General features: G+C 42.0%; 1 protein-coding gene across 1 annotated transcript in view; it reads left to right on the top strand.

The window, feature by feature from the left end:
* The window catches only part of SETDB2 (SET domain bifurcated histone lysine methyltransferase 2), a 45298-nt gene extending 25865 nt beyond the window's left edge, over window positions 1–19433 (top strand). Inside the window, exons 18-26 of the mRNA XM_053969818.1 lie at window positions 1548–1683; window positions 3354–3461; window positions 4211–4344; window positions 7322–7368; window positions 10879–10937; window positions 11342–11408; window positions 13229–13351; window positions 14577–14648; window positions 18478–19433. Of these exons, the coding sequence (XP_053825793.1) occupies window positions 1548–1683; window positions 3354–3461; window positions 4211–4344; window positions 7322–7368; window positions 10879–10937; window positions 11342–11408; window positions 13229–13351; window positions 14577–14648; window positions 18478–18617 (886 nt within the window). The 3' untranslated portion in view covers window positions 18618–19433. The remainder of the gene's footprint in view (window positions 1–1547; window positions 1684–3353; window positions 3462–4210; window positions 4345–7321; window positions 7369–10878; window positions 10938–11341; window positions 11409–13228; window positions 13352–14576; window positions 14649–18477) is intronic.
* The last annotated feature ends 478 nt before the right edge of the window (window positions 19434–19911 follow it).

The following is a 19911-nucleotide window of genomic DNA, read 5'->3' as shown; positions in this document are numbered from 1 at the left end:
GTATTCTAGGCCATTCAAACTCTAGCTCATTCTTCTTTTGAATTTCTTTCTTTTCTATTCTAGTTCTAATATGTCTTTGTGTTTCTGTTTGTTTCTATTGATTTATTTATTGCTCAGGTTCTGAAACTATATGATGGTCAGTGTATAGATGGGTGTTGGAAATCGGTTTCTATCCTGCCTTGCTTACAAAAGACATAGAAAGACAGAAGGAATGAAACTCCAGCTGTGTGCAAAGGCTAAGTGACTTGTGATTACAAGTAAATTGTCAGTAGTGTAAGCCAGAGGGGAAAAAACATAAAAGTCCTCCTCTACTCTGGTGGTGTTTTCACTTGGGTCTACCCAGTCTGTTTTATGCAAGGGGAATGGGAACTAACGAAAAAAGTTTGTCTGTGGAAACCCAGAAAAAGGTTGCAGGATTTGTTGGACTATGAGATTTCCTGCCTATTTTGTGCTTGGGCCTTACTACCTCTCACAAGAATAATTTAACTTCAGATCTTCCTATTTCTTGAAAGTAAACACAGATTTTTCTTCCCCCTTGTCATACAGGAGTTTGTGCTGTCAGAGGTGACGTCTCCAGCAGAGGATAGTTTGGAATATCACACTTTGTAGGAGTGGGAAGTTGTTGAAGATTTCTGTGGTGGACTTGCACAAAAAACACAGACAAAGTAAAATTTCTGCTACAAATGTTGTGGGGTGATGCTCTAACCTGCTGGTGGGGGATGTGTGTAAAGGCTTGTCCAGAAACACTTAGACTGCTTTTGTGAAGTAAATAGCTGGCCTCAGAATTTTGCATCTGCTGGAGAAAGACTATGTGAAGAAGAACAATTAAGACTTGAGTGGATATGGCCAGGAAAAGATAATGTGTGTCCCTGGGGCAATTCCCAGGGCTCAGAGAAAATTCTGTCACTCCTGTTAGCATTTTGCCCTGTTAAGAGAGAATGTTTGAATCTCTCATTTACAATTTTTTCTTGTGCCCCAATTTACTTGCAGACCTCTCCATGCTACTTTGCTACATCCTTCTTACAGTAAGAAATTAGTTTCTTGTTTTCTGTGAACTCCTGGAAGGCACTGGTGAAGCTTGGGGTCAGCTGTTTTTCTGTCCTTTGTTGACTCGCAGACCCACACATGGCAGCAGTAGGTTAAGAAAACACTGTGAGTGATTGCCCTCCTCCAAATAAAAGGAGTTTCACACCTCAGAGCATGACTTGCCAGGCTGCTCTTGGATCTGTTTTTGGAGCAGATATTTCAAGCAAGCTTGAAAACTCTTGTATTACCCCTTATAACTTGTTAGTGACTTTCCAAGAGGAGATAAACCACTCTTTGTCCTGCTCTAATTGCTGGAGCTCCTGGGGTCTGGTTTCCATCCCACTGCTGTGCCAAGTGCAGGCTTTGCCAGTTCTACTGGTAGTTGTTCCTGGAGGAGCAAAGCACCAAGGGTCAGGGGATGTCGGTGAAGGAGCAGTTAGAGTGCAGGTGTTGGCAGGCTCTGCTTTCCTTTGTCCTGCTTGGCCTGTGGAAGTTGTTTATTGTTTTGTGTTTTGTCCCAGTTTTCCTGCTCTAGGTGCTTTCTGGATAATGGCGAAGATGGTGAGAACAACATGTGCATTTTGTTCAGAAGGGGAGGCTGGCTCTGTGATGTATATCGCCGCAGAGAGAAATATTGCAGCTCATCAGGATTGTCTGGTGAGTGCCTTTAGCTGGTCAGTATCGAAGAGCAGTGGGGAAGGGATAAGGGGGAAGTTTCCACTGCTTATCTGTTTTTGGTTTTGCAATGATGGCTGGATTGAAAGGCTGGTTACTCAAACCAGAAAGTTTATATTAGATTGAAAAGCTGTAAAAAGCAACAGGGCTTGGCAGGGATTTTGGAGTGGGAGAGGATGTGTCTGCACAGCTGGAGCTGTTGATTTGCGGTGTTTTCATGTCTGTCTGTTGCTGAGCAGTGGTCCCAGACACACATGAAAACACCACAAAGACCACATATGGTATAGCAACAGGAATAGGTCTTCTTGACTATTGAGACTCATCCTCTTGGATGAGGATTCTCAGACCACAGAAAGTTGTATACTTAAACTTTTGCAGGAAAATATCCATATCACTTGATGGTTAAAAACCTTTCCAGTGTATCCCTTATTTAAAATAAGGAATAAAAATATCAGAAGTTGATGATATAAAAATATCTGTGAAGCTCTTAAGTGTGTGCGATCCTTCTAGTCTTCTTGCCTCTTCTTGCCTCCCCTTTATTCTAGAATGTTGGTAGAGCTGGTTCTTGGAGTGCAGAATCAATTACAGCTGCTGTATTCTCCCTTCAGCAGAGGGAGAATATAGCTGAGGGCCGTTTAGTGCAGGAGATTGCTGCTAGAGCAGTTTTCTGGCTGTCACTGTCCCAGCCTTCTTATTCTCACAATTGTTATGTCTACATCTTTATTTTTCTGATAACTTTTTGGTTAGTTATTTTTTATCAGAATGTTTCACAACAGTGTTATTTTATGGCACTTGAATGTTTTATTTGAAACAGGTTTATTATGGCTTTAATGTTTTTCCAATGTTAAAACTTTTCTCTCTCTCTCTCTCTGTTTTTTGTTCTTTCTCCTTTCTTTCTCCTCCCAGCACCTTTACTCATTTCTCTGCCTTAGACTTGTTTGCGCTGTTTGGGTTTTTTTGCAGTCAGCTATCACCTTCTGAGCAGACAGACTGTGCCTGCTAATTGATGAAAGGGTAGCTCCCTTTTGTTTGGAATTATCTACATGTAATGCTTAGGAAATATTTGCCAAGAACTTCCCCTTCCTCATTTACTGTCAGGGCTCAGCCATTCTGTGGGAATTAAAGTGGCCTGAGTGTGCATGTGTGCATTTTTAGTGCGTTTCTCCCAGGATGTGTACAATGTTTGTTTTTTTCCTGCAGTCAGCTGTTATCAGCATTGGGCTGTATGGAAATCTTATTACAGAGAAATGTTGCATCCAGCTGTAGGTCTGAACAACTGAGCACATAATAAGATGTCCAAGGTGTGGAGGTCTGTTGCCTGAAGATATTTTCATCCCTACTCTGGGCACCCTGGAATTTCACATTTTCTTTGTTCATGTTTTTAATAAGTTAACTTTCTCACCTTATTATCTTTTCTTAGTTTGCCTTCAGGTTATGTGAAATCTCCTGTGTGGAAGGAGAAACTTATTTTGACTGCAGAAATGTTTAAGTTTAGCTCCTTGTTCAGTATAGGTGAAACCTCTGTTAACACAGAGAAAAATCAGCCTTCTTAGGTAGGGCAAGTGCAAGAAGAAAAGATGTATTCCTTGTCTCTTTTCAGCACTGGTGACTGAGTCGTTCTTATTTCTTAAAACTGTCTCTTTTGTCTTTAGTTATTTTCCTCAGGATTTGTGGAATCTGAAGATCATAACCCAGAAAATCTGGAAATAAGGTTTGATGTGTCATCAGTGTTAAAGGAGCTCAAGAGAGGAAAGCGGCTGGTAAGGAGATGTTTCTGAATATCTCATATTATCTCATCTCATATTATTGAAGGTTGTCTGGCCTGTTTTGTGCTTTAAAAAAAAACCCATTCAAGTAGCTGGTCCTTCTGATCTAATAAGATTAGGGAAATTACAGGTTTAGTGTTGGAGTCGTTGATTTAACATTTGGTGTGGTGAAATTTAGTTCATTTTGTATTGAAATGCAGGTGGGTTTTTTTCTGGTCTTTATGTCCTTAGTTGAAGTTTCCTGAGACTTTGGTAAAGAAGTAAGCCAGTTCCTGAAACAAAAGAACGCTATCCACAATTGTAAAGGGAACACCTTCTGAGTTTTGCAGAAATATGATCATTTAAATTAGGGTTTTTTTAATTTGCCTTTGTCTTCAGCTGCCCTCCTCCCCTAAAACCTGGGTGGAACTCTTTTCATTATGAAGTTAGCCTAGAAAACATAAATACCAACATTAACACCAATTAATGTTGAAATAACTTGGGAAAGCTGCTCAATGCCCTCACATGGCTCTTTGCCTCATTTTACAAAATTATCAGTATGAAATAGAGGTAAGATAGCAAAAAGGTGGCTGAAATAATGACCAGGGTAGGTGTTTGCAGGAGTGAATTTGCCTGATGAATTACACAGAAGTGACTTGCAACGGAATACTGGATTTTCCCACAGAGAACGGCATTTGCCCTGTCTGGCAGGATTTGGAGTAGCTGCCTGTGACATTTACCTGGTGAACCCCCTCCCATTGTAGGTGTGCAGCTTCTGCCGCAAGAAGGGGGCCACGGTGGGCTGCGAGGAGCGCGCATGCCGCAGGAGCTACCACTTCTTCTGCGCGCTCTGCGACGATGCAGCCGTGGAGACCGACGAGGTCAAGGGCGTCTACAGGTACTCACCGAGTGTCCTCTGACTGTCACTGCCAGCCTCTGGGGGTGTCAGCAAGAGGGGCTTCATTGGGTAGGGTTTAAAGGGTTTTTAGGGAAGGAAATAAGTTCCCCTCTCCTAAAGTGATGCTTGATCCTCTGTTTGCAAACTGTGGGAGAAATGTTTTCATTTCACAGGATAACTTTACTGCAGTGGGAGGGAATCTGTTTAGTGCTTGAGCCTGTAACATCACTGAAAGATAACAAGGCAAAAACTGAGAAAGTCAGTCTTTACTGACTCTCTAGCCAATCTTCAAGAACCAAGACTTTTATTAATGTCACTCAGATTCTAAATTTTTTGTTGGTTCAGAAGCTCCAGTAAACATGGTCTGAGCACAGAGCAGGTTATTGCCCTTCTAGATCTGCTCACATTAGTCAAATTCAGGTAATTTTCCCTCCCCATGCTATCAAAGAACTTTGGTTCCCACCAAAGGCCTTGTATATCAAGTATGTTGCTAGCAATAACATGATTGAATGGGTTCTAAGTAAATTTTCTATCTTGATCATGCTAGTCCTGGTGTCCACTGCCCTTGGGCTGCCTGCATTGCCATTGACAGGTGAAACAAATTGGAGGATGCAGGTGAAGGGGTTGAAAAATTGGGGCTTTGGGGACCTTTTGAAAAGCTGAAGTTATAGTAAAGTCTGAGGTGCATTTCTGGGCAAGGCCAGAGAGGTCACAGGTTACATTAGACTTAGATTAATTTGGGGATCATCTAATCACTACTTGTTTCAGAAAGGGGTGGACTAGTGCAGTCCTTAGTAGCAGTGGAAGAGGGGTCCTCTTGTGGCAAGATACTTGCACTCCTGTGGGGTTCACACCACTCTCTCTCTAAAATGAATGCATCTGTGCAAGGCTGCAAGCCCAGCTGTGCAGGGAGGATGGGAGCTGTAAAATCTTTGTGAATCTGCAAAGCTCATGAAAGAGTGTAACTGGGAAGGTGGAAACTTTGTATGATCACAGTATAAATGGCTTTCATCTTATAGCTTTAGAAAGAATAACTCAGGCTCAAGAAGACAGAACTCAAGATGTTGAAAAACAAGTGGGACTAGCGTCAGTCTAGATACAAACTGGTAAAGAAGTGCTTGCATATACAGTTTGGTTTGGTGGCATTTTTGAGCTGGTGACCTTGGAGGTTTGGAAGAGGGACCCTTAAAAATGCTTTAAGTCTCTGTGTGACACTGATAGCCTAGGAAACTGGGCTATAGCAACCTATATTGAAGAGCTGGGAAAGGACTGGATTAGAGAAGGATACTAGGACAACTTTCAAGGATCTGAACCTAAAGATTTTAGCACAGTAGCAGTGGCATAAATAAAGCACAAAAATTGTAGAGCTAGCTGAAATTATTGGAGAGTAGACTTGGAAAACAGTGGATGTAGATTGACAGCCCCTGCACATTTTCATGGTGAAGTATAACATACCGAAAAGAGAGAATTCCTTTGAGAGAGGCAGAGCTGGTGGCTTTAAATTCTGAGTTGCCATCATTGTGATGATGGGTAGTGATCATTAAAACAAACAGAGCAGAATAAAGAGAGAAAGCATATAGTTCTGTGGAAGTGGCCAATAAGGGTAGAGGTGGAGAAATAAGTGCAATCTGTACTGCTCTCTTGCAAAAATGATAGTAGGGAAGTGCTTCCAAATAAAGTGGCCTGAGGAGTAAAATATATTGTCTGTACTTTGTAAGATGTTCCTGTGCTTAGGATGGGTTGTTTTTAACTCTGAAAGACTAGAAGTAAAGGGAGGGGAAGACTAAAAAACATTCTCCAGAGGGCAGTATTAGAAATTCAGGGATGTAAATAAGGTGTCTTCAGTATATAGCTTTCTGATGGCATTGTTAGGAATACCTAAATCTGATTTTTTGTGCTTCAAGATGCATTTCAGGCAAAAGAAGTTCCTCATCAAGCCAACAGTCTGCATTTCTAAGGGCAGTGCTTCTGTTTTTGTTAAAAGAATGGCAATAATTAGAAAATGACCTAGTAAATGCAGTTCCCTTTAAAAATTGCAGCAGTCTTGGCAAGTAGATTTGTAAGGAAGAGATAAACTAAGCCATGCTCCTGACAAAGCATTTTTGCTTAACAAGTGACTTGGGATCCTTCTGTAAGAAAGGCATATTGTAAAAGTTGGTTCATGTTCTCTGCACATTATTGTATCCAAAAGATAAGGAATATTTTCATATAAATTTGTTTCATTTTGCCTCTTCCAAGGAATTCACATTGCTCTCCTAGAACCACTGAAAATATTCCCATTTCACATATTACTGAAGTCTTTAAGTAACAAATGGACTGAGCAGCTTTAAGCTACTGGACCTTGCACAGGGTTGCCCCACATAGTCAGGATTTGGGGACCATTCCGTGAGCAGCGGGAGGGAGGGGCACAGAGATCTCCAGGCGGGTGAGCGCCTGATGCTGTGCGTGGTGGTGCCCTGTGGCGCTGCCAGCGTCCTGCAGGGCTGAGGAATGGAGGGTGACGCTGGGCAGATATGTCTGAGGAGGCTCTTGGCCTGTGTGGGGCAGGGCCAGGGGGCAGAGCTGCTGTGATGGAGCAGTGTCAGGACTGTGGTGTTTCACCTTGGGAGCGTTAATCTCATTTCAGTGTCTCTGACACAGTGATTGCCATACGCATGAAATGTGTCTGACTCAGGGCCTGAACAGTGGGCAGGCCCAGACAAGGTGGCCTGATGGAGCTGATTATTCAGAGCCTCAGTGCTGAGAGTCCACTGTGGCTCTGGAGTAAGATTCATACATCTGCATGCATGAAACTTTAAAGTAGGTGGTTTTTGAGGTGGGTAATGCTGAACAAAAATCCTGACTTTTCTGGACTGTCTTTCAGTTTATGTTCGGTGGAAAGAGAGGGAAAATATCTGTTAAAATAGGTCAACATAACTCTGTTTGCATATTTATTAATACTTCTTCTCTTTTTCTTGAAATTGAACTTAAATTTTAGAGTGTTCTGCCCAAAACATGATCCAGGGAATAGGACCAATCACTACGGTGAGTTTCTTTAATGACTTCATTGATTTCATTTGTTTTAGAAGTTTGCATCCTACAGTCAGTAATTCATAAGAGCAAGATAAATATTACCACCTTCATACTGAGTGGTGGATTTCTAATTTTGCAAGAGTGGTTTGGTTAAGATCCACATGTATGCACAAAAATCAAGGTTTTTTTAAGTGGGAAAAGTCAAAATTTAATCCTTCCTGAATCTCCTTGAAAAGTGACTTAAACCACAATGGACCCAGTCCTTAATGGAATCATTCTTACTCTTCTTTGGGCAAGTAGGTCCAAACAGCTTGTAAAATCCGTGTGAGACGAGAGAGCCACACAAAGGTTTGCACTAGATTAGCAAGGAAAAGGCTGTTGCAGGAGAGTCGCCTTGGTATTTTATCTGTGGTTATGCAGACATTCACATTTGAATCTTCTGTATTTACTGCACTAGTTTTTAAAATAGGGCCTTTCATTCTGAAGGATCCCAAAGAGCTTTTTAAGTGTAACAAAAGGGTTGTACAACCCCTGCTTAAGGATTGCTTCCTGTGCTACGGAAATGCAGCTTCATTTGGCAGTCCTGGCCCTTTGTGATTCAGAGGTATTTGGAAATCCCAACCAAAGCTGGACCTTGTTAGCCCAATGCATAGAACTCTGCTCACAGTGAAGTGGCTCCTAGACTGGCCTTCACTTCAAATTTGAACTCAATTGAACTGTAAGCACTTGTGCTGACAGTGCTGTACTCCCACTGAAGTCTAGCAAATTTTGGCCAATCTTCTTGACAGTCTTGCTCCACCTTGATGACACTTAAGAGATGGGTTAGGTGGTTATTATTTAAGCTTTTATTCATGAGGGCTGGGGCTTTGCGGAAAGACTCCACAGCTTGTGAAAGTTGTACAGTAGGTACGGATTTATTCAGCGCCGGGCACATGCCAGCACACCAGGATCTCTCTGAAGCTCACTGCAGGGTCTGAGGGGCCTCTCTTATCTCCAACAGGCCTCGCATTCCTTCCACTCTGTTTGGAGTAATAAGCTCTTCTTATCAGGATCCCTGCATTCCTTTGTCCATCTTCAAAGGCCTTTGCAAGCACAGCAAGTTACAGCGGGTTAAGCAACACATGTTGTCTAAAGCAGCTATCCTAACTCTGAAATTAATTTCTACCCTAAATTAATTTCTAACCCCCCCATGTCTCACTTTTTAGCCAGACATAAGTCTGTTTAGTATCTGATATTGGTGTGGTTCACTAACCAAATGCATCTTTTTAGTTTACTTAGTAGCTTTGCTTTTTACTTATCCATAGTTCTGAATCCTGACCTTTCTTCTCTTTTCAAAATTATTTTGATTTCTGTGGTCTAATGGTTGTCAGTGTCTGTTGGGGCTGCCCAGGGTCCCAGGTGATCTCCTGTGCAAGTACTGGACAGGCCCAGGATTGCTTTGTTTCCAGTACCAGATAATCTTCAGGCATTAGGTCCAACCCTCTAGACCACCTTGTTCATCAGGAGTACTTAAGTCTTACAAGGTTGAATCACAGAATTATTTGGGTTGGAAGGAACTTTGAAGATTATCTAGTTCCAGCCTCCTTGCCTTGGGCAGGCACACCTTCCACTAGACCAGGTTCTCAAAGCCCCATCCAGCCTGGCCTTGAGCATTTCCAGATACATGGCATTCATAACTTCTCTGGACAAATTATACTAGAGTGTCATCACCCTCACAGTAAAGAATTTCTCTGTATCTAACCTAAGCCTGGTGTCTTTCAGTCTGAAGCCATATCCCTTTGTCCTGTCGCTGCATGCTCTGGTACAGTCATTTCCTGACTGTCTTGTAGTCCCCTTTAGATACTGGATGAGTTATGTGTCTTCAAATGCTGCATATGCAGTGTTCTCTGAGAAGAGAGTTTTCTCCTAGAGGAGTTCTTCCAGAGGCACTTGATTTAGAGACCTTCTGTTTATGAGGGGCGAATGGATTCTGCTGGCAGTGTCTACCCTGCCTCCTGAATGAGCTTCTCTCACCTCCTGAGTGTAGCTGTACCCTGGGAAGTGGGGAGCAAGTGGGAGACTTGAGTAGAAGACACTTGGTTCCCCAAGCTCAATGTCTCCTGCTTCATAGTTTGGAGAAATGGGGTCAAGGAAGATCCCCTTATTCTTGGTTCATACAGTATTCTTGTGCTGGAATGTCAGGGCTTTGCTGTGTGATTGGAAAGGGATAAGGTGCCTTATGGGCCAAGAACTCTCCTTGCAGCTCTGTGCAGCAAGGATGTGAGAGCAGCTTGGACTTGGAAACAGGCTCCAACCTCTGTTTAACGGGAAGAGTTGGATGTGGACAGAGTAAAGGCTGACAAATGCAGGAGAGCAGCCAGCACTGTGCAGGGCAGGGAGGAGTTGGGCTGCTCTTCAGACTGTGTTCCTCTTGTATAAGGCATCCTTACAACAGATATCAGGGAAAGCTCAGAAAATCCCATCGTGTGTCAAAAATACAATGCTGGACAGCAAGGAACACTTTGTACCCACAGCAGTATCTCCCACACTGCCCCAGATTTGACCTTACAGGTTTGTTTTGGATGAAGTGAAAGACCAATTTCCTTTCATTCCATGAAAAATGCAAATGTACAGCACCAGTACCCAAAGCCCAAATTTGTTTCCACAGCCTCCATATGCAACAGTGGTTCCTCATTCCTCTTGATAGGATGATTTCTAACAGGAAAGGCCTTACTAAGTGCTGCCCAGAGGTTCTGGAATTAAGCAGGGAAGGGGAAATATAACCCCACTGTACACTAAACATTCAGGTTTTGATGGGTGGTTGCACTCTTCTCTGCCTTTCTCTGCTCCTGCCATGTCTTCCTTGCCAGAGCTATCCTCTGCTTCTGATACTGTAGCTGTTTCCAAAAGCTGCCAGTTACGATGCTGGCAAGAGTCTGGTGCATGCTGATAGAAAGGACGCAGTGAAAGCAGAGATAATTTTTCAGAAATCTCATGCCACATCACTACAAACACTTTGTAGCATAAATAATATTAAACTGACAAGTCAAATGGCTTTTGGAGATTTTATGGGAGGGTCCTTATGTTGATGAAAACCCTAATGCCATTTGTATGTCTTTGAGAACACCTAAGTAATTCTTTATGTAGTTTTAGTTTTGAGGGTGTATTAATTTATGTAAAAATTGTTTGGAAAAGAAATGAAACAGTTTTTTAAGACCTAGAGGTAGTGCTGCTGCCAGGAGGAATAAGTTCACTCTGCCACAATTAAAAATGTACTGAGTTGAAAAGGTTAAGTGATATCCTAACACTATAATGATTTGCACTTTTTCCTAATGGTTGGTTCATGCTTGCAATTTTCCTTAATGGAAACAGTGTGAATTCTGCTGAAATGTCAGGTTTTTGGGGAAGCTGAAACATACTTCTGCCTTGCCACCCAAAGTGCCTCACTTCTGTAGCTTTTTGGGAAAAGAAGGAATTTAAATGATGTGTGATGGTCAGTCTGAGGTTGTCACTTTCACTACTTTGTTGTTTATTGATTCCTAGATGCAGCTAATAAGAAAAGAAGACGTACATTGACATCTCCCACCATCACAGAAGAAATGGTAATTCTGAATTTCCGTAGTACTGAATTTCCCCCTAAAACAGGGAGCCCACACCTGCTACAGCAAAGGACTTTCAAAGTATTCTGACAATGTTCAGAAAGAGCCTTGGGAGTTCCCAGGAGGAATTTGTTAACTTCTCTGCGATTTGCAAATGCAATGCTTAAGGAGGGTGGTGTCCCAGGTGTTGGTTTTTCTTAAAGCGTGTTTTGCTTTGAACCAGTTTTTGCTTCCATTTTCAAAATAGAATGTCTGCAGAGGAATATTGTTAGCCATTCAGAGAAGCTGACTGTGTTCACAGAAATGTGGACTGCTTTTTATCTTTCTGCGAAGACAGAAGAATGATAACGAGAACAGCAGTAAATGTCAGCATGATGGAAAAATACATTGCTTTAATTTTCTTACAGAGTACAGAAGAGACAGCAGAAGAAAACCATTTACGAATACTAAAAAGAAAAAACAACAGGCATAAAGGTGAGACTCACTTTGATACCAGAAGGGTTAATTCAGTTTTTACTGTGCCTGTGAAACTTAGCAGAGAAACAAGGCATGCAAATGCTGCTCCTCCAGCAAGGACAGTGGCGAGACAAGAAGATATGTGGCTCAAGAGTGCAGTGACAGATGGAACAAAGGACTTATTCTCTGGGAGCCTGGGGTGGGATTTATGGTAATGGATAAATTGTAATATGTATGTAGGGAGTATATATATAAGCAACACACTTAACGTAGAACCACGGTGTCCATGTAAGGTTAGGAGTATTCCCTGCAGGACCTTGGGCCTGAAGAAAGGATGCTGTCTTTTAACTTCAGTGTTAAGGAGCCTTATCCTGATATTTTGGACATTTGGTAACAACTTTATGGAGCAACTAGGAGGTACTGTGATCTGTTATGTTGAAGTGCAGAGCTTGGAGATGGCTGGTAGCAAATTCTGTGCTGTAAATGTAACTTTATGATTCTGCTGAGACAAGTGGCTCTCTGTGTTCTGGCGTGGCAGCAGAAGTCTGATTTGCAGAATGTTTTAATAACTGTGCAGCAAACAAATGCCTGTGGTTTGGCTGAGTGAGACATGCTGTGTGATGTGAGTTGGTGATTCAGATGGGAATGCCCCACTCTGGCTGGCTGCTGGATTCAGCTCTGTCTCCTGCAAACAGGGGTGCCTCTGCCTGACGCTGCTTCTCCGTACCAGAACAGTTAAATCTAAAATGGGAACCCTGGAAGACGTTAACGGAGGCAGGTGCTCTGAGGAGGGGGTAGCACATCTTGCCTTTGGAAGCCTGGGTGTACACAGGGTGCTTAACACAATATAGGCTTTCACCGCATACATACGGTGTTACAACAGTGAGATGGATCACAGGACCTGTCCTTCAGTGCTGCAGTTTTCATGTTACCCTGAAGCTCCTGCTGCAGTTGCTTATTGGGATTCTGCTAGCACTTGGAATGTGCTAGTGGTGATTATTCACCTCACTGTGGATATGCTTAATGTATGGGCGTGGTATTGCAAGTGGCTGCCTAGTGGTCTTTTCTGAATTTCATTACCACTGTAAAGAACAGGAAACCTATAAAGAGTCCTGAAATTCTTGTAGAGCATCTCATGTAAGTGAGATGGCATTTCTTTCCTCACAAATGTCTCCAGGAAAATGTAACATTGTTTTTAACAGCGACTGGCAGACTTTTGTGACCCGTCCAATGGCTCTTTGCTTTTGAACAGCCTATTGCCTTGATCTTACTAAAACTTGTCACTGACCTGCTGCTCTGGCATCAAGAAAAAATGGTTATTTCTCTATCAATCCAAATCTGACAAAGTAGGTATATAAAATGATCTGTAACAAAAAACTTTAGTTGCCTGGATCACTTGGAGTAAAAGTAGCCTAAATTTTTACCAAATCTAATATTGATTCATTTATTTCACTGTTTTCTGTGCTTTAGCCTGTTCAGTCCATGGTGTGGTCCTAGGGATTGGTGAAACTGCAAGCAAGACAAATCACTAGGGGGTATCATGAGCTTTAGGAACGGAACATTTAGAGTTGTGGAGCTTGTGGAGCTGTTTGCTTGTGGTGAATGAAGCCAAATCGAGAGCTTAGGGAATTTTACACCCAGCACAATGCTTATGTTTGCCTGGCTACTTTTTCAGCCCTACTGAAAAGGGCTGTGTGAGTGGCTGGAGGAGCCAGAGATCTGCAAAACTATTTGTTACTGGTGGAAGGGCTTTGGCTTAAATTTTAGTTTCTGAAGAGAGGGAGCAAAGCCCACTTTACAGATCACTCCTGTATGAGAATGCTTTTGTGTTTTAACAGTTCGAATAGACTTTGTTAGGAAGTGCAAACAAGCTGGGCTTCTGGATGACATATTTGAAGAAATGCTGGACACACTTCACCTGGCTCAGGAAAAACTGATGGACGACAACACTTCAGAAACAGGTGTGTTTCAGGGGGACCCATGGCAGGGACTCTGCTGTCAGAGCAGAGGTGCAGATCTGAATCCCGGGCACTTGGCCCTGCGCCACCTTCCTGAGAATACCATGATGCTAAATAATTCAGTCCTTATTTCTGCAGCTGTGCAGGAGGTTGAGAATGACCTCCCCTTTTGAATGACCACTTACAATGAAAGTCCCAAGAAACTTCTTTCTCAAAATTATATAAGAGCTGCCAACTCAGCATCTCTAGTGAGACCTTCTGACTTGAATTTTAGAAGCCACTTCTACATGTTGGCATAAGCATAGGAAGGTTCAGTCCAGCCTCTCCTCCCAGGGACTGGGGTCAGAAAGGTCCTGAAGAGAACCAGGTTTTATTTACGTCATAAGTCTGTGTTGCTCTTGCAGCTTCACAGAGGTACCAGCTGTCTGTTAATGTCAGCACTCTCTTCTGAGTGAAAATCCCTAAGTATGTACATTTTAAGGCTTTGGATGATTTGTTACAAGTGTACTGTCAGCTGATAGGGTCTGTTTGGGGTTTTCATGGGTTTATTGCCTTGTATGAGGTACTTTATTTTTAAAGAAATCCAATCTAATGTTGCTTTGTCCACAACACAGTTAAAGAAAATTTTGAACTTTACTCTCCAATTGTCCTCCCAGTTTTGCAAAGTTAGGAGTAATACCTTTGCATAAAGAAGACTATTTAATGCAAAGTAACTGAAGCACATGCATGGAAAATGAAATGCCCCTCCTAGAAAGTCTTCCTTCATGAGCAGCTTGTGTGTCAGTTGAATTCTGTGAGTGTTTTGTATTTTGCTTCAGCAGAAGCCTCAGGTATGAAATTGAGGTGTAATTCTTGGATGTTTCTTAACAGCAAACAGGGATAGCTCAGTCCCACATGTGATCTGTCAGGAGGAATTGGTACAGGCAGCTCTGCCATCACACAGTCCTGGCACACTGAAATGAAATACGACTTAAGTATATTGCTCTTCTTTAAATGCACTGTTCATGTGGTGCAGACCCAAAAAGGGAATAATTTTCTGTATGAAACGAAAAAGAAAGAATTGACAACTTGATCCTTTTTTCTCAATACAGATTATATGAGAAGGAAGACAAAACCTCAAGTAGTCAGTATGATGGAAAATAAGTAATTACTGTTTTGTGGTACTTCTAATGTAGGGCTCTGTAAACTTTTACTCAGTAGTGTTACATCAAATTATCTCTTTTTCTAGAGTATGAAGAGACAGTGATGGCACTGTTTGACTGTGGACTTTTTGAAAATATACTGACAAATATTTATTCAGGTATGTGCGGAAAAGCTGTCAGAGGAGCAGTTGGTCTGGGGTTTGGCATTGAAGTTATTCTTATGAGAATTTTGATAGAACAATCATTTAAAATAAAAATTCAAAGGAACTTTTTTTTCTCAGTGTTATATAAACAGTTGAATAAAAGCCATGGCTAGCTGAATCCTTAGAAATACAGTATATCAGATAGGGCTGGCTGACCTGAAGGAGGGAGCAACTTACAGTTCCACAGCTTTAAAATTCCAAAGGGTCTCCACCCCAGGGGAACTCCCCTCTCCTGCAGCTTATTTGGGTTCCTTCTCCACAGCCTCCCTTCAGCAGTTTGCCAGTGTTACAGCTCTGCTGCTGGCTGACAAGTGCTGGTCAGAGTAATGCTTTCCACTGAAACACATCAGCCAAAGGCCAGCAGAACTCACCTGGACTGGGGGGAAGTTGTGCTTTGAAAAACAAGATAAGAATGCTCAGAATGAAATGCAAACAAAGGCAGGAACAGTTACTTGGGAGCACCATTGTGGAAGGAAACTGTGGGGCTTGGATTCTCAGCTATTTGAAGCAACAAGGCTGAAGCTGTTTTTCAGGCAGACAAGTCTCATGCTTCCCATTTCCCTCTCCAACAGTTGTTCTGATTTTTGCTTTAATTTATTCTGGTGAAAAAGGTTTTAATTAGCCAGTGTTGAGGTTTGGTATGTGAAGGTAATGTTTGGTGTTTCCCCTTCACTTGACTGAAAAAGCCAGGCTCCTCCATTCAGTCTCCTGTTCTGGCATTTAAATTCCTTTTTCAGCAGTTGGAGTGTCCAGTGTTGCAGTTGTCTAACACAAGGTTCCACCACTGCCTCATCTGAGGACATTAAAACATCTCTGCTCAGAATTCTTCAAAAGGGACACAACCTTGGATCACACTTGTTTCTTTCACTGCTGCATCAATTATTTCATCCTCTTCTCAGCTTACAGGAAAACCTCTTGATATTGGCACCTCCCTGCACACAACCATGTGATTCTCATGGGTTCTAGTTGTCCCCTCTCTAAATCCCCACAGCTCAAGCAGCTCAATTCTTCCTGTAGCACACAATCTTCTTTTCTGAGACCTTTTAATTTCAAGGTCAATAATAATGAGGTTGTTTCCAAAACTGATCGAAGAGGAGCTCTTAAAATGAAGTGGTGAGAAAAAATTAAAACCATGTTAATTACAAGTGAAACTGTAGAGGGAGAAGCAAATCACCAGCTGCTTTATTTTCTTCTTTTATTTGTTTATTGTTACTGTTGTCATAATCTCTTATAAGCTCTAGGTAGCAAGTCTTTGTGGTGACATACTAAGTCAAGGACTACATAAAATAGGACTGGTATAAGTACTGTGTCTCAAGCTGATGATTTTGGGTCATATGCCATGCTTGAAATTCAATCTTTTTGTCACTTCTTAAATCATCATGCAAAACCTGTTCTGAAGCCTTATATGCCAGCACAGCAAGGCTGTGCTGAACTGTAACTGGCAAAAGGCCTTTTTAAAATCCCTTTCTATATATTGGGATCCACACTCCTTTTGCAGCATGCAGCTTTACTGCATACTCAACTGCATGCAAAACCTTCCACACAGGATATGCTGTTGCCTCAGCAGCAGTTTCAGATTTCTAGGGTGGAGGTTCTTTTCCTCTCCTCCAAGGGAAAGTGACTTACTTTAGTTTTGCTTTCAGGTCTGTCATGCATCCTGCTTGGGTAGGATGCTTCCATCAGATTCCCTCTCTGTGCTGGTCAACAGTCTGGCCAGAAGCTTTTGAGCTCCTTGACAGCCTTTGTTTTCAGGGGGTTTGCAGCAGCAAATCTGCAATTCAGATAAAGGTTGTGGAGACAAAGGCCATGATACTTAATTTTAAAACTGTTGTACAACTCCTTCGATGAGAGCCCTATAGCACTTGGGGCAGTCATTCCAGGTTCACATCCCTCAGGCCATTCCTGATTACAGAAATACATTTTCTTTCCCTTCAGCTCATTTCCTCTATGAGGTGGAAGGTTCCCAATCTGTTACCTGCCTTCCTGTGGAAGCATTTCTGTAGGCCAGTCGTTCCCATCACTGACCTCTTTATCTGGGCTACTTCTCTTTCTGCCACATCCTTTTGGCAGGAGAGAAACTTAGCTGTGTGTCTGAGCTGTGTGTGTTCCATCTGTAGCTCTCCCAAATGCTGAATCAACAGGATCAGAGAGTGTTCTGAGTTGGAAGGGACCTGCAAGGATCACTGAGTCCAACTCTGAAGTGGCTCGTATGCGGATTGAACCCATAACCATGGCATTACTAGCCCCATGTTCTAACCAACTGAGTTGCTTTGTTAATTTCTGATAATTAATTCATATCCAGATGCTCTCTAAGAGGGCTTTTTCCCTTGGTTCCACTTGTACATGTCCACTTCATCAAGTATGTGTCACCTGAGTGCAGAGGGAAGTGGCATCTCCTTCTCTTCAGTCAGAGCTAGGCTGGGGTACCAGGCCCATCTTCAGTGAATGCTACCAGATTTCCCCATGGGCAGCAGGCACCAACAGTGCTCTGGCTGCCCATGTTCAGCACCCACACCCAGTTTTGGGTAATGTATTTAAAAATGTGTCCATGTCCCTCACCTTCCACATTTCCACATCCACCCACAGGCAGCAAGTGCTGTGCTTTCTCACTACAGAGGAAGAAAGGAAGAAAGCAGCAGGGAGGCAAAAGGCCAAAGTGCTTTCCTTTCTTTTTTTTTTTTTTTTTCAAATAAGTTAAGACTCTCTAATTCTGAGTGGCATAGGGTAAACATCTGGAGAGGATTTCTGGATTTCTCCACTCCACTCACTGGAACTTCAGAGACATCCTTCAACACCTTCTTCCCCAAAAGAGGAAAGATACATTCAGTTTGTACAAAATGTCTTCTTACAAGAATCTGAACTCTCAACATTGTCACGATGAGGAAGTAATTTGTTGTTCATAGACCAGCCTTGCTGCTCAGAGGTCACCAAGACCTCTGTGTGTCCTGTTAACTGAACAAAGCAGGTGCTTCATTTAAAACTTGTAATTAACACTGTAAGGTTGTGGTAATGCTTCTGAATACTGGCTCCTTACTGAGCTCTCACTGACTTCAGTAATCTTTAACATTAGGGAAATGGAAGCAGCAGAGGGAAGCAGAAATGCAGACAAGCAGGGCTTTGCAAATAAGGTAAACAACCTGGTTAATCCCATCAGGATACTGTCAATAATGATTTTGCCAGAAGCAGGAGAATAAATGCTATTTAATTGTGTTTTTGAGAATCGAGTCATTGAATGCAGTTGTCCAAACCATCTGTTTTTAGGTTTAATTTTGTTGTTGGCTAAAATCCATTCGGCTTGTAAATTTGCTTTAGGAGTGTAATTTAGAGATGGTATCTTTAAAGATTTAAAATACATCATTGTTGAGGGAGTTCTCACACAAATAGGCTCTGAATACAGAACCTTTACAGCTCATATGCCAGTTAACACAGGGGATTAGTAGCTAAGCTAGTAATTTTTACATATGCTGAGATGTTTTCATCTCAAAACTAGCTCTGTTATAGATGGATGGCAGAGTACGCGACTCCTGCTCTGTGCTTTCTCTGACACACCAGCCAGGCTCTCAGCAGACACAGAGTTCAGCTTTTTGTGAAAACACCAGGTGTGCAGGGTGGTGGGTTACAAGCATTGCTGCAGAAAGGCAAAGGTTTTATTGTAGGTTAAACCAAGCAGTGGTAGCTGTGCAGAGTTAATGAAAATGTATTTTATATTAGTAATACTTACGTATAATAATAAAATGTTTTAATTCCTTAATAATGAAAGCTTTTTATCCCTTTTTCATAATAGTAACAGAAGAAAAAATCCAGAAACTTTTGGAAAACAGAAAAAGACTGGATCACAAGATTGAGCTACTGCAGGACTTAAGAGAAGTCATCATTCCTACTCCAGAGAACACGGCCAATACATCCAGTACAGTGTCTGAATAACACCTCTCTGTGATGGTGCAATTGTTAGGATTTTCTAATGATAAAGACCATAGAGCAGTCTGGTCAGTGCCCAATTCCCTAGCCCCAAGATGAGGGCTGAATAGGTGCAAGAATGTGGTGTTGCACTCTTTTTTATACCTCACTTTTGCAATAATTTAAAGTCCTTCAAGTTTTCAAATTTTCATCTTCAAATTTTTGCCTGGTTCCACTATAAATTTCCATTTATATTGCACAATGGAATATAAATCAGTGTTATAAACCAAATTTAGCTTTTGTGAAAACCCAAGAGAACCCTCCAGGGAAGAGTTTTTTTTTTCAAAGCCAAGGGCATGTTCAGCTGCCACAGAACACTTGCTGAAGTCACTTAAAACTATGGGAGCCCTCTCCTGGCTGGGCAGTAGCTGCCTCGCTTGTCTGTGTCCAGACGGTGATGTTTGAAGGATCATAGTGCTGCTTTGGCTTTCCCCAAAAAGATAAATGAGCAGAACTTGCACTCAAAGAAGCCTTTGGGATTATAAACAGGAGTTTAATTTAAAAAGCCAAATTATTCTTCTTTATTGACTGGTCAAGGTGTACTGCTTTCTGCTGTAAGGGCAGTGGTGAAGCAGTGTTTGCAGGCAGACCAGAAAGGGTTGGGCAGTATATTCAGAATAGATACAATGTCAAATGGGGCAGAACGGTGATGGGATCTTCCTTTGTCCATTAAGAAAGGGTTCAACTTTCATGTGTTTTGTCTTTAAAATATTGTTTGAATACAGAAAAGCATTGTTTAGCCACAATAGGCTAAGTTAATAAAATAAAACATTTTTTAAAGGAGCTATGTGTGGACTTGTGCTCCCTGTCCCTAAGCTGCTGCACAGGACATGGCCAAGAAAAGGGAATGCTGTCAGGCTGTGCTTTACCCAGCCTTTGGCTGAAGGACAAGCAGAGCACTGGCAAACACCACTTGGTGTGGCACATGTGACATCCTGTTAAAACAGCTGTACTCTCTCTATGACCACTTGGAATTCCTCACTTGAGCTTGTTATGTAGGAAGGTGGGCATTGATAAGCACAGAATAACAGCATTCAAAACAAGCTCTTGAACTATAAGGTGCCCAATTCAATAAAATAATAGTGATTTTAATTTCTTAGAGAGTTCAAGTCTGCTGCCCTTCTGGGCCTATAAACACCAGTTTACTGCCCAAGACCAGGACTTGAGTGCCACTCAGCCTAAAAAAAGACCCACCTAAACCAAAAATACAGTAATAAGCTGTTATTAAACACAGTAAGAATGCTAAGGATGTCCATACATA

This window comes from Vidua macroura, chromosome 2 (assembly GCF_024509145.1).
Source record: "Vidua macroura isolate BioBank_ID:100142 chromosome 2, ASM2450914v1, whole genome shotgun sequence".
Taxonomy (NCBI): domain Eukaryota; kingdom Metazoa; phylum Chordata; class Aves; order Passeriformes; family Viduidae; genus Vidua; species Vidua macroura.
The sequence above is the reverse complement of the archived record's forward strand: the minus strand, read 5'-3'. Positions and strand labels throughout refer to the sequence as shown.